General features: G+C 40.3%; 1 protein-coding gene across 1 annotated transcript in view; it reads right to left on the reverse strand.

Annotated features, from left to right (window-relative positions):
- Nucleotides 1-804: 804 nt before the first annotated feature.
- Nucleotides 805-13,510, reverse strand: part of ATP10B (ATPase phospholipid transporting 10B (putative)) — a 137,636-nt gene continuing 124,930 nt past the window's right edge. Inside the window, exons 21-22 of the mRNA XM_052644143.1 lie at nucleotides 7,791-7,978; nucleotides 805-1,249 (exon numbers count right to left, since the gene is read on the reverse strand). Coding sequence (XP_052500103.1) covers nucleotides 805-1,249; nucleotides 7,791-7,978 — 633 coding nt within the window. The remainder of the gene's footprint in view (nucleotides 1,250-7,790; nucleotides 7,979-13,510) is intronic.

The following is a 13,510-nucleotide window of genomic DNA, read 5'->3' on the forward strand; positions in this document are numbered from 1 at the left end:
GATATTTCTACTTTTATTTAAAAATAAATAAAATACATATCTTAAAGAAGAGTGCTGCCTATGTCCTCTTGGTGGATTCCCCAGACCGTGGGACACGTGGCCTATTAGCTAAAGCATGGGGTTACCGGTGCCCCTGTTCACTTTCACGTGCTTGTCTTCTTGCTGCTCCTACACTAGCTGTGGCCTTACCACCTTTGGAAGTGTCTGTGGCTCTGAGTTCAAATCTGGTTGTAATCTTCAGATGTCCTTTTCTTTGGCTTAGAGCAGGCCCAGCTCTGAGGATGGAAGAGATGTTAACCCTGACATGACCGTTCCTGCAATACTCTTGAGATGAGGCACTTGTGTGTATGAGACTCTTCTGAAACTTGGACTCTTGGCACTAAGGGACAAGGTGATGGTTTGAGAAGGCCAGAAACTTCCAGATCTTGAGAGATCGGCTGGGTCAAGACACTTCTTGGCATCTTGGAATCTGATGCAACCCAGTTGCATTGGGTTGTAGGCTGTCATTATCCAGAGGGTCAGAGATTCTCTCTGGGCTAAAGAATGAAAAAACTCAATGCAATAGAAATATAATCTCCTTATAAAAAGCCATTTACAAGATGTGCTGCCTGGCAGCAGGACAAAACTAGAGGTTGACTGATTTCCAGTTCTTTTTTGTTAAACTCCTTGGGCCAGCACGTCCTCTAAGGGTGGGGAGAAGAGAGTAAGACTGGCACATTCTTTCCTCCTTGAGGATGAGTCATGGTTAATTAAGCCACTGATCAGGTGGCCTCCTCTGAGTGCGTACAGATGTTTGTAGGCCCCTCATATGGTCAGTGAGCTCTGGGATCGGCGGTGGCTGCCCCGGCTGAAGGGCCGGTTTGAGTTAGTCTGTCCGGACGCCATCATCCTACTAGGCTCCAAGGGCAGGTGCTCCCCAGATGAGAATTTAGCCCAGGAGTCCCCTGAGTATGGGTCGTCCCTTGTGTGGTCTCTGCTGCATCTTTCTCCAGGCAGTACCCAGTCCTCCTTGTACCTCTGCTCGGCAGGGCTCAAATTCTTTGGGGTGCTGCTTCTGAAGCTCTGACCTGAGGCAGGTGACCCCAGACGGTTGGTGGGATGGGCCTCTCCAGGGATGGTGGCCGGCCTCTGGTGGCTTCTCCAGCTCTGGATTTCCAGCTCTCTCTTGTCCACAGGGAGTCTGTCAATTTTCTGAGCTCTTAGGATTGGAGACTTCCCATATGTCCCTTGAAGAGTCAGGAAAAAGTACCTGGTGGGAAATAACAGAATAAAGATATTTTGTGACTTCTGATGTCTCGAATTTCAGCATTGAAAGGACCCTTAGAATCCAAGTCCCCAGCCAGCGGAGGATCCCCTTTGCTGCTCTGTTAACTGATGGATCAAATCTATGTCCAGGCACTTCTGGTACTGGGGGAGTTCAGCAACAAAATGTAACAGCAAACATTTGTTATGTACTGTACACACAACTCATGTTCTTCTCCCCCAAATCACAAACAGTTGGTACTTTTGTTTCCTACTATGTACAGACATGGAACTGGAGGCACTAACAGACTGAATGATTTGTCCAGAGCCATACAGTGGTCGAGGTGTGGTCAGGACCCAGTGCCCTGGATTCTGATGCTCTCCTCTCACCTACAATGCATGTGGCCATTCTATTTCTGGGCTGTTCTAATTTAGGCAAATTTACTTGCTTTGAAGTGTCAAATCTTTGTGGAACTTAATAATTTTTAAGTAGTTTCCCAATACATATTCTTTTCTTGAATCCATGGGCTATGCCAACTTCACAGCATCAGTACATTATCACTATTTGATAGATGACAATACCATCGAGGCCCCAAATGGTGAGCTGGATTTCCTAAGGTCTCCTGAGAAGTTGACAGATCTCCCTGATGGTTAACTCATGGTTCCTCTCTCCTGCCAAGCTGCCTGTAGTGGACTCTGGAATAGAAGTCTGTATGTGTGGCTCAGATCATGAACTCCTTACTGCCAAATTCAGACTTAAATTGAAGAAAGTAGGGAAAACCACTAGACCATTCAGGTATGACCTAAATCAAATCCCTTACGATTATACAGTAGAAGTGACAAATAGATTCAAGGGATTAGATCTGTTAGACAGAGTGCCTGATGAACTATGGATGGAGGTTTGTGACATTGTACAGGAGACAGGGATCAAGACCATCCCCAAGAAAAACAAATGCAAAAAAGCAAAATGGCTGTCTGAGGAGGCCTTACAAACAGCTGTGAAAAGAGAAGAAAAAAGCAAAGGAGAAAAGGACAGATATACCCATGTAAATGCAGAGTTGCAAAGAATAGCAAGGAGAGATAACAAAGTTTTCTTCAGTGATCAATGCAAAGAAATAGAGGAAAACAATAGAATGGGAAAGACTAGAGATCTCTTCAAGAAAATTAGAGATACCAAGGGAACATTTCATGCAAAGATGGGTTCAATAAAGGACAGAAATGGTATGGACCTAACAGAAGTAGAAGATATTAAGAAGAGGTGGGCAAGAATACACAGAACTGTACAAAAAAGATCTTCATGACCCAGATAATCATGATGGTGTGATCACTCACCTAGAGCCAGACATCCTGGAATGTGAAGTCAAGTGGGCCTTAGGAAGCATCACTATGAACAAAGCTAGTGGAGGTGATGGAATTCCAGTTGAACTATTTCAAATCATAAAAGATGATGTTGTGAAAGTGCTACACTCAATATGCCAGCAAATTTGGAAAACTCGGCAGTGGCCACAGGACTGGAAAAGGTCAGTTTTCATTCCAATCCCAAAGAAAGGCAAAGAATGCTCAAACTACTGCACAATTGCACTCATCTCACACGCTAGCAAAGTAATGCTCAAAATTCTCCAAGCCAGACTTCAGCAGTACATGAACTGTGAACTTCCAGATGTTCAAACTGGTTTTAGAAAAGGCAGAGGAACCACAGATCAAATTACCAACATCTGCTGGATCATGGAAAAAGCAAGAGAGTTCCAGAAAAACATCTATTTCTGCTTTATTGACTATGCCAAAGCCTTTGACTGTGTGGATCACAATAAACTGTGGAAAATTCTGAAAGAGATGGGAATACCAGACCACCTGACCTACCTCTTGAGAAATCTGTATGCAGGTCAGGAAGCAACAGTTGGAACTGGACATGGAACGACAGACTGGTTCCAAATAGGAAAAGGAGTATATCAAGGCTGTATATTGTCACCCTGCTTATTTAACTTCTATGCAGAGTACATCATGAGAAACGCTGGGCTGGATGAAGCACAAGCTGGAATCAAGGTTGCCGGGAGAAATATCAATAACGTCAGATATGCAGATGACACCACCCTTATGGCAGAAAGTGAAGAAGAACTAAAGAGCCTCTTGATGAAAGTGAAAGAGGGGAGTGAAAAGTTGGCTTAAAGCTCAACATTCAGAAAACTAAGATCATGTCATCTGGTCCCATCAGTTCATGGCTGAGAGACTGAACTGAACTGAATGCAATTATAGTTCAATTAAAAAATAAAAAGTAATCCAACTGGTCCAGAGGACATCTAAGGTCTTTTCCAAAAATAATCCTTAATTTTTTTTAAACCTTCTAAGAGCCTTACAATCAGAGACGCTCTTATCCTTCTATTATGTCTAAAAGATTCTGGATGACCTCAATGTGAGCAGGGGTTTCTGAAGACCACAATATATCCTATGGAATCAGAAACTTTCCCTCACTCTTTCTCATCTCACTCAGGGAGGCAGTACAGGTGGCCATGCCTATGTTTCTTAGGAAAGACTCAACTTTTGCCCGGAAACTAGAATTTCCACAGTTTAAACATTTCCCCCAAGCCATGAATTTCCTTCTCTGTGCATTGAGTGAACAAATAACTGTCAAGTTCTTACAATGGGCCAAGCCCCAAGGGATTAAGCTGTGAACCAGACTGACAGGATTCTAGCTGTCAGAAAGCACAGGAACCAGAGGTAGAAGCCACGGGAACAGTGAGTGTGTCACACACACGATCTGATTTAGAGACCTTCCTTGAGGAGGAAACAATAAAGCTGAGGGCTGAGGGATGCACAGGAGGGAGCCAGGCAAAGAGGGGGTGAGAGCCAGATTCTGGGCACGATAGCTGCCATGTGGAGACTGAGGGCAGGAGTGGGGTGAGAGGTCACAGGTGTCGGTAAGGCCAGAGCAAGCAAGGACCGTGGGGAATGTCTTGGGTTTTGTACATTATTGTAAAGACCTTGGCAAGCCCTTGGAAAGTTACAAACATGACATGATCACACTTTGACACAATGATGATGGATTGGAGTAAACCCAATAGGAGACTATTGAAATGATTAGGAATGAAAGAATTATAACCTATCTATGGTGGTAGCTTCCCTGGTGCCTCAGAGGTTAAAGAGTCAGCCTGCAATGTGGGAGACCTGGGTTCAATCCCTGGGTCAGGAAGATCCCCTGGAGAAGGAAATGGCAACCCACTCCAGTATTCTTGCCTGGAGAATCCTATGGAGCGAGGAGCCTGGTAGGCTACAGTCCATGGGGTCGCAAAGAGTCGGACACGACTGAGCGACTTCACTTTCATTCACTATGATGGTGGCTGTAGAAATGGAAATAGCAGATGGATTCTATTTAACAAGATCAAACTATCAGGTCTTGGCAGTGGATAAGAGAGGGCCATGTGGTGGTGGGTGGTGTCAAGGATAATTCTCATGGGCCTGCCTTGATCCTCAATGGGTAACAGTGGATGGAAGGAACTTGGAAGAGAGCCATCTTTCTGGGAGGGTGGTGGTGATAGAAGGTGGATCATGAATTAAGTTATAGATGTCTGCCACTTTTCTCAGATGTGGCCTGTCCAGTGCTGGTGAGGCACAGGTAGCTAGAAGGATGTATCTGGGATTCTGGAGAAAGATCTGGGTGGGGAGTTTGTTAGAGATACATCTGTGAAACATGACATTTAACTTCACAATAATGGTTGCTGTGTCTATGGAAAGAACTAAAGTTAGAAGACAAAAGAACCTAGGATGTACACCACGTCATCTTTGAACCGGCAGAGGAAACAAGAGGTAGGAGAAAAACCAAGAGAGAGTTGCGTTACTGAAGCCAAATGAAGTGTACAAGGACTGTTGGGGCCTAGTGTAGCTAATTATGCTGCATTGTGTTTTAAAGTTTGTGTGTTAGTGATTTTACAGATAAAACAAAAGAAGTTTGCTCTCAGTTTAAGAGAATCATACAGTTCCTTTATACTTGTTGAATTAATTAGACTACGATTAGTGAGGTCATGGTTAGTGGCTAATTATCACAGGCTTGGTGAGTGAAATCAATCTTATAAACACAGCTTGCATCTTTAAGTGAACAAATACAGTTTTTTACAGCAAACATTCTGCCATGTAGATTTCTGTAACAAAAATTAATCGTTCCAAGGTTATAAGTTAACAGTTCTTGGAGCTATTAAAATAATCCTTTCTCTGTCAAAGGAAATCTCTTTGCCTTTTTTAGTAAACAGAATTAAGACGGAATTCAAGTTTATGATGATCTAGAATAAGCAGAGATTTAACTTGCATGCTATGGTAACTGGCAAGAAAATATTTGCTAACTTTCCCTAGCTTGTCCCTCATCTGTTTAGCAAGATATAATGGTGAGTGTTTGTCTTTTCCAAGAATGTCCATGCTTTTCAACCATCCTTATCAAGCTGGTAGCCCCTGGTTACAGCGTGTCATCTAATCAAGAATAAGACAAAGAACCAGAACTCTTTGTAGACGATGAACTCTTCCTCTACCCCAAATAAGACACCGAACAGAAGAGGTCAGTCCTTGGTCAGAGGTGATCACAGCCATATTTAACCCCCAAAGTGTGCATGAAAGCATTTAACACAGACACCTGATATCCTTTTCCAATGAGGGCAGGACCTTCAAGGTCTTTCCCAGGATCTGTCTCCCAAGACGGGGTGGGAAATATGTCCTCTGAGGCTTGTGCTTACTTGCCTCCCAGTCTTCAGTCTCAGGGCCCTTGATTAGTGCTGCTCACTCTTACCTGTATTATATGTCTGAGCTGTCTACTGGATGGTAGACTTCTTGAGAGAAAGAAGTCTTTCATCTTTCTGTTTCTTTAGCATCTTTTTTCCTCATTTATCTCCGAGGGCAGCCTTTGTGATGAGAACTATGCTAACTGTGGGTTATATAACGATAACGAGGATACTTCTTTCTAGGAGTTCATGACAAACAGATAAAACAGATAATACGTGGGATAAAGGTAGTGACAGATACAACCAGGTAACGGGAACACATGATCTGTTTCGGCTTGAGGGTGGTAGGTGAAGTCACAGAAGGGTTCAGGAATTGGTCACACCTGGAATGATGTCAAAGGATGAGGAGGTCTGGTAACAGGAAGGACGTTTTGAGTAGAAGGGTCAGCATGAACACAGGCAGGAAGACGAGAGGGCATGCAGACTTTAGGGAAGTCCAAGAAGCACGGTGATGTGGAGCCCAAAGTTTGAGGCAGGGACTAGGGAGATAAGGCTGTGGAGACCAGGAAGGGCCAAGCAGGGAGACTGTGTATACTTAGAACCCAACCATCGGTTGAGTTTACAGGAGTGTTTGTCATCTTGATATGTTCAGCCTCTAAACCCTGCATCAGATGTCAAGGTTCTGAGGTGTCTTAGGAAGAAGAAAGGGAGCCCAAACTAGGTTAAGCATGCTGCCAAACTTATTAAAGGAACCAAAGTGTGCTAATGACTTTCTGCTTAATTTTGGATTAGAAAAAGTTCTCCACAGTGTTGCGATGGCCTCTTGACTATGGCTTATAATGGTAAAGTAGCTGAATTTCAAAGATTCACAGTGACAAGATCCTGAGGATGGAGAGGGGCTAGGTCTTGCCTTTGGGTACAGCATCATTAAGTTCACCAAATACTCTGACTATAGAGTGTGGGCTGGAGAATAGAACATTGGCCTCTGAGTTGGAGAACAGACTCCCCCTGTGATTGGTGGTGAGCTGGTGGACACATTCTGGTTCCTCTTGGGACCTCAGCAGTCCCATGAACAAGTGGGACTACAACCACAGCTCTGTCTAATTTCTTAGGTGATTTTGAAAAAGCAAAATGATGAACTAGATAGAAAAGCACGTGTCAAGAGTAAACTCCAAGGACATGTGAGGCATTGTTGTTGCCATTTTGTTTTGAAAAGCTGACTGTAGAGGCTATAGACTAGAAATGTTAGAAATTGTCACTTTGTGGAAGTGATTTATTTGGCTAATATAGGGTGTATGTATGTGTATGAGTCTGTGTGTGTTTTAACAAATTTGAGTAGTATTTAAAACTTGGATATTTCTAAAATTTGTGGGAAAAATCTAAAGCTCTGAAATGCTCGTCTTGATTTTTCCTTGTGGCAGTGATAGGCTGAAGCTTAGAAGTTCCTTCCCCGATGCCTGTACTTTACCTGGCTTGCTGCCGTTGAAGGCATTTGAAAGTGAGACTCCTGGGCTGATGAATAAAGAACTACAAGAGCTTTTCAAAATGATTCTTTATACACAACAAGATTTGTATGGCAGGAGGGGAGAAATTAGTACCCTCATTTTACAGGTGTCATAACAGAGGCCATGCCAGATTCAGTGACTTTGCTGCTCTGTGGCTGACCTGGGACCAGATTCCATGCTATCTGCCTCCAAGTTTATGGTTCTTTCTGTCCTAGCTCCCTCCCTTTGGAACAAGAGCCTCAAGCATCCCAGCTGGGATCAAACTCCTGACTCTTCGGCTATGAGAATGGCTGATGGAGGAGAGTGGTAGTTCTAGGAAGGAAACAGCAGCCCCTGCTCAAACCTTGGGAGAAGAGCCACAGCCGGTGTGAGGAAGCAGACAAGGTAGAATGTGGGGTCTGAGAGCTGGCCTTCCATCACCCAGTAGGGATTGGTGGGGCTGTTGCAGGTGACACAGATGGCATTGTACACAAGGGACACCACAAAGTACATCAGGAAGCTGCCTGCGAGAACAAGCCCGTGGATGATGGTCTGCGGAAGGAAAGAAGTAAACACTGCTGAGAGGATGGTTTAGATCAGGGAGGTATGCACTCATGCTACTTTAACTTTGTTTTAAACTTTTCTTTTTTGGAAATGCAACATACATATAAACTGTTTTTAAAAGTGTGCCATTTAATGGCTTATTATAAAGTAAATACCTATGTTGCTACCACCCAGAATTTGCACACAGATACTCCAGACACCCCTAAATCACCTTGACTTTTGTGATAATTTTCGTGATATTCTTTAGTCTTAAAAAAGTTATATTTTGTGTGACTTTTGTCTTTTCTCCTTAATGTTATGCTTGTGTGATGAATCAGTCTCTTCCACATGTGGCTGTCAGTTATTCATTTCTAAGCAGCACAGTCTTCTGTAGTCTGATCTCATTTTGTCCTGCCTCTTTTATGCTTCTTCCAATTCCTGTCCTCTTGTAAACTTACTGATGATTTCATATAATTTCATTTCCACCTCTGCTAGTTTGAAAGTTATGTATTTCATTTCTATTCTTTCAGTGATTACTCAATAAATGACAGTAAGCAATCTTAACTTACTGTAGTATAAAGTTTATATGTTTCCCTCCTCCTAAATTATGCAAGGGCTTTAGAATAAATTAACTCTGTTTACCTTCTTCCTGATTTATATCTTATTGCTACTGTATATTTAAATTCTATCATCTTTGTAAATCACACCAGTTATTATAACAGTTTAATATGGCCAATAGTCTTTAAGATTTACTTACATGCTTGACACTTTCTATGCCTTCATTATCTCTTGCATTTTGGGTTTTCCATCTGAACTGTATTTTCTTATACTTTTTAAAAAAAGTTTATATTGAAGTGTAATTGATTAACGATGTTGCGTTATTTTCAGGTGTATGGCAGAGTGATTCAGTTATATATATACAAGTATCTTTTCTTTTTCAAATTCTTTTCCCATTTAGGTTACTACAGAATATTGAGCAGAGTTCCCTGTGCTATATAGTAGGTCCTTGTTGGTTATCTATTTTAAATGTAATACTGTGTACACGTCAATCCAAAACTTCTAGTCTATCACCTACCCTTTTCCCCCTGGTAACCACAAATTTGTTCTCCTAAGTCTGTGCTTCTGTTTTGTAAATAAGTTCATTTGTATCATTTTTAAAAGATTCTGCATGTAAGTGATATCACATGATCTTTGCCTTTCTCTGCCTGACTTCACTTAGTGTGATAATCTCCAGGTCCATCCATGTTGTTGCAAATGGCATTATTTTACTCTCTTTAATGGCTGAGTAACATTCCATTGTATATATGTACCTCATCTTCTTCATCCATTCCTCTATTCAGACATTCACTGGACATTTCTATTCAATCAAGACAATAGCCATGTCTTGGCTATTGTAAAGAGCACTGCAGTGAACATTGGGGTATCTTTCCTTGTACTTTTAGTTGATCTTTGAACAACAGGGGTTTGAACTATGTGGGTCCACTTACATGTGGATTTTTCTCAAAAATACTGCAGTATTGCCTGATCCATGGTTGGTTGAATCCGCAGATACAGAGGACTGATTATGGAACTTGAGCATCCACAGAATCTGGTATTTGCATTGGGTCTTGGAACCAGTCCCCAGTGGATACTGAGGATGGCTATACATCCTTCAGAATTTTTCTTTAGTGGAAGTCTGCTGATGTTATATTTTCTGATTCATTATTTCATCCTCATTCTTAAAAGACATTTTTGATCTTTTTTGGAAGTTGTTTTCTTTTAGTATAGTTAATACAGCATTTCACTGTATTCTGGGCTTCCCAGGTGGCTCAGACAGTAAAGAACCTGCCTGCAATGCAGGAGACCTAGGTTCAATCCCTGGGTTGGGAAGATCCCCTGGAGAAGAGAATGGCTCCCACTTCAGTATTCTTGAGGCTTCCCTGGTGGCTTAGATGATAAAGAATCTGCCTGCAATGTGAGAGACTTGGGTTCGATCCCTGGATCGGGAAGGTCCCCTAAAGAAGGGAATGGCTACCCACTCCAGTTTTCTTACCTGGAGAATTCCATGGACAGAGGGGCCTGGCAGGCTATATAGTCCATGGGGTCACAAAGAGTCAGACATTTCTGAGGGACCAACTTTCACTAATTTCTGGCTTCTAGTTTTGCTACTGAGATGTTAGCAAAATGTTGTTCCTTAGAAGGAAACATATACGTCAAAAATCTGGCTGCTTTATGATCTTTATTTTTGTCTTTAGTGTTCTATAGTTTACTTATAAGCGTGGCGTTTTAAAAAAATATCATCTTGCTTGAGTTTTGCTAAACTTCTTGACATTGTGGCTTGATGTCGTTTGTTACTTTTGCAAAATTCTCAAGTCACTATCTTTTCAAATATAACCTCGGTCTCTCTTTCTCCTCCAAGACTCTAATCAAATGTATGTTAGATATTTTAAGATATCCACCTTATCTTTTATATATCTCTTCCATAATTTTCATTATTCTACTTTTGTTTTATATTCTGGATGATTTGGCCAATTCACTAATTTCCTCCTCAGCTCTGCCTAATCTGCAGTTAAGCCAGCCATTGAAATTTAAATTAGTTATTGGATTTTTTAATTTTTAAAACTTTTACTTGGTCTTTAAAGAAAATCTTCTAGGTTTCTTTGTATGGCTTACTATACATTCTTGGAGATAGTTTAAAGCTTATTCGTCTTTAAACATAGCAAACCGACCTTTTCTATGAGTTATTTCTGATAATTTCAATACCTTAAATATTTGTTACTGATGTATGTGCTTGTGAGCTGTAGTGATGAATCCTTGTTTCATTTGAACTTCATTATTTGTGTGTGTGTTTCAAATGAGTTAAGAAAAAATTTTAGAGTTACTTAGATTTCTTAATACAATCAGTTGTTGTATAGTGCAAATATCTTAACCAACAGTAGACATTATTATAATTGAGGTAGAGTTGATTTACAGTATTTTGTTAGCTTCAGGTGTACAGCACAGTGATTTAGTCACATATATATCGTCCATTTCCCAGGATGAGTCCTTTATATTGAGTCTCCCTGATCTGTTCAGCAAAGTGGGGACAATCCCTACAGTCCCTGCTGGGGAGAGGAGTGCAGGTAAGTGTACCCTTACTCTGAAGGTAGAGCATTTGGGGCCCTAATGTAATGTGATCTCTTATTAGACTGTCACTGCAGGAGCCTGGGTTTTAATTTCTAAATATTATGTTCAATGAAGTCTGCCAAAAAGTTCATTTTAGGCAGGGTTGCAAACACTCTCAAGAAAATGTAGACTTTGGCATCGCTTGCTTCACTATAATCCCACTTTTCCAGAGGTTTTGGTCTTTAATTATCCTATCAGCCTTTTTATACTTTTCGAGTATGTATACATATATACATATACATACACACATACTCTTTGTATGTGTTTGTATGTGTTTATATATATAATATATTAAAATGTATATATACACAAATTTATTTTTTTTCAGTGGAAGAGATGTTTTGAAATATCCTAGCCCTTGTTCCTAGAGAAGAAAACAGCTAACATTTTTCAGTCACTTAGGTGAGGACTGTGAAAGCTGACACAGCTATTAAAATTCATGTTTGATTTTAAGACTTCCCTAGCTATCTAGTGGTTAAGACTCTCTGCTCCCAATGCAGGGGGCAGAGGTTTGTGGAACTACGATCCTGCACGGCGCAGCCAAAAAAAAAACTCATGTTTGATTTCTACCCATGGAAGAAAGACTCTCTCTCTCTGCTTCCAGCACTTGAAAAAGGGAAATACTTTCTTCATAATGATGGTAGTAGCTGACTCCTTTCCCTCCTTTTTTTTGTAGCAACAAAAATCACCATTGACTACCAGGATACCTGGTCTAGAGATGCATTAGGTGGATTAATAGTGCTGAATGGTGAGTGAAAGGAACAAGTTCTCTGTTTTAAAACATGCAGTGCTCTGAGAAAGAAGGTGGAATAACCAATCATTACTCACTTAATACACATTGCGGTCTGATTATTTACAGGGCATTTTTGAAAGGTTAAAAAAATATCTAATGGTTAAGAAGGTCATGGAGAGAAGAGTCCCTCTTGTGAAATATCTTGTGCTACTGTTTAAAAAAGAATGTAATTACTGTGAAATATTTCAAGCACACAGACAACAAATCTCTTGCATGCGATGTCCAGCTTTACCAGTTTTAACCTTATGCCATATGTATGGGAGCAGAATCTGTCACTCCAAAATGTGTCTCTGGCATCAGGATTACCTTGAGCTGGTTGCTTTTTAAGAAACAGCAGACAGAGCAGAAGCTCTGAAAACTGAATAGATGTTTTCTTTTTGTAAGAGACGTTTATACTTATAAGGGAAATCTCCGTTTGTAAGGGTGTCTCCCTCTCTGTACCAGGAAAAAGAAACATTCTAAATGTCTAGAAAATCTTTATCAACTTCCACATCTGGCCTCCCCTAACCCCAAAGCTTCTTTTGTCTTTAGTTAGTGATAGTATTTAAGGCGGTGGCTAGGGCCATAGTTTCCTGGTCTCTCTCATGTGTATAGGAAATACTGATTAAACTTTTGTTTGTTTTTCTCCCATTAATCCGTCATTTATTACAGGAGTGTCTAAGCTGAGACCTAGAAGGGTAGAGAGAAAATTAGTTTTTCTTCCTCTACACACATTTGCCTCAGATTTTATTAAAAGGAGCCTTACAGATACAATTCAACCACCATGTATCCCTTGCAAATGCATTTTCTTTCATCTTGAAAATAAATCATGTTCATCATTTTTATGTGTATTTTATATGTACATGTTTATGCATCCGTGTTAGTGGATACTTTTAAAATTTTATCATGTAGATATCCTGAATTCTTTTACTAGACAGTATGCTTTGGAGGTTTATTTTTGTTGCTAAATGCTGTTCTATTCATTTTAACTGTTCTAGTGTATGACTATGCTACTATGTGTTTTCCTGTTGGTGAACATTTAGGCTGTTTCCAATTTTTAAATTTTGCTTTAAAGAATAATGATGCAATATCTTATATATGTCTATTTATGTCTATGTTACATGTGTAAAAGGATCATCCAGGTTGCATAGTTAGAAGTGGAATTGTGTCACAGCATGTGAATACTTCTAGCTAACTCTTCTAACATATTCTTCTAGCTGTTTTCAAATTGCTTCTCCAAAGTGGTGCTATCAGTTTACAGTTTACCAACAGAGTATGAAAGTTCCTAGGTTAGGCTTTATTATCTTTAATGAAGTAGTATTAACTCATACTACTACAGTACTATTATACTACATATCATACTATAGTATATACTATACTATATACTATAGTAGTATTAACCCACACTACTGAGTTAATTTGCCAATATATTATTTAGAATTTTTACATTTATGTTCATTGAGGAAACTGCTCTATAATTTTGTTTCCTAGGACTGTCCATGCTCATTCTGATATCAGAATTATTCTAGCCATGAAAATTGGATTTGAATCCATGAAAAAGTTGGTATGACATAGGAATTATCTGTCCCTTATAAACTTGGTCAAACTCACTTTTACAATCCTTT

This window comes from Budorcas taxicolor, chromosome 7, assembly GCF_023091745.1.
Source record: "Budorcas taxicolor isolate Tak-1 chromosome 7, Takin1.1, whole genome shotgun sequence".
In the NCBI taxonomy this organism is placed as follows: Eukaryota; Metazoa; Chordata; class Mammalia; order Artiodactyla; family Bovidae; genus Budorcas; species Budorcas taxicolor.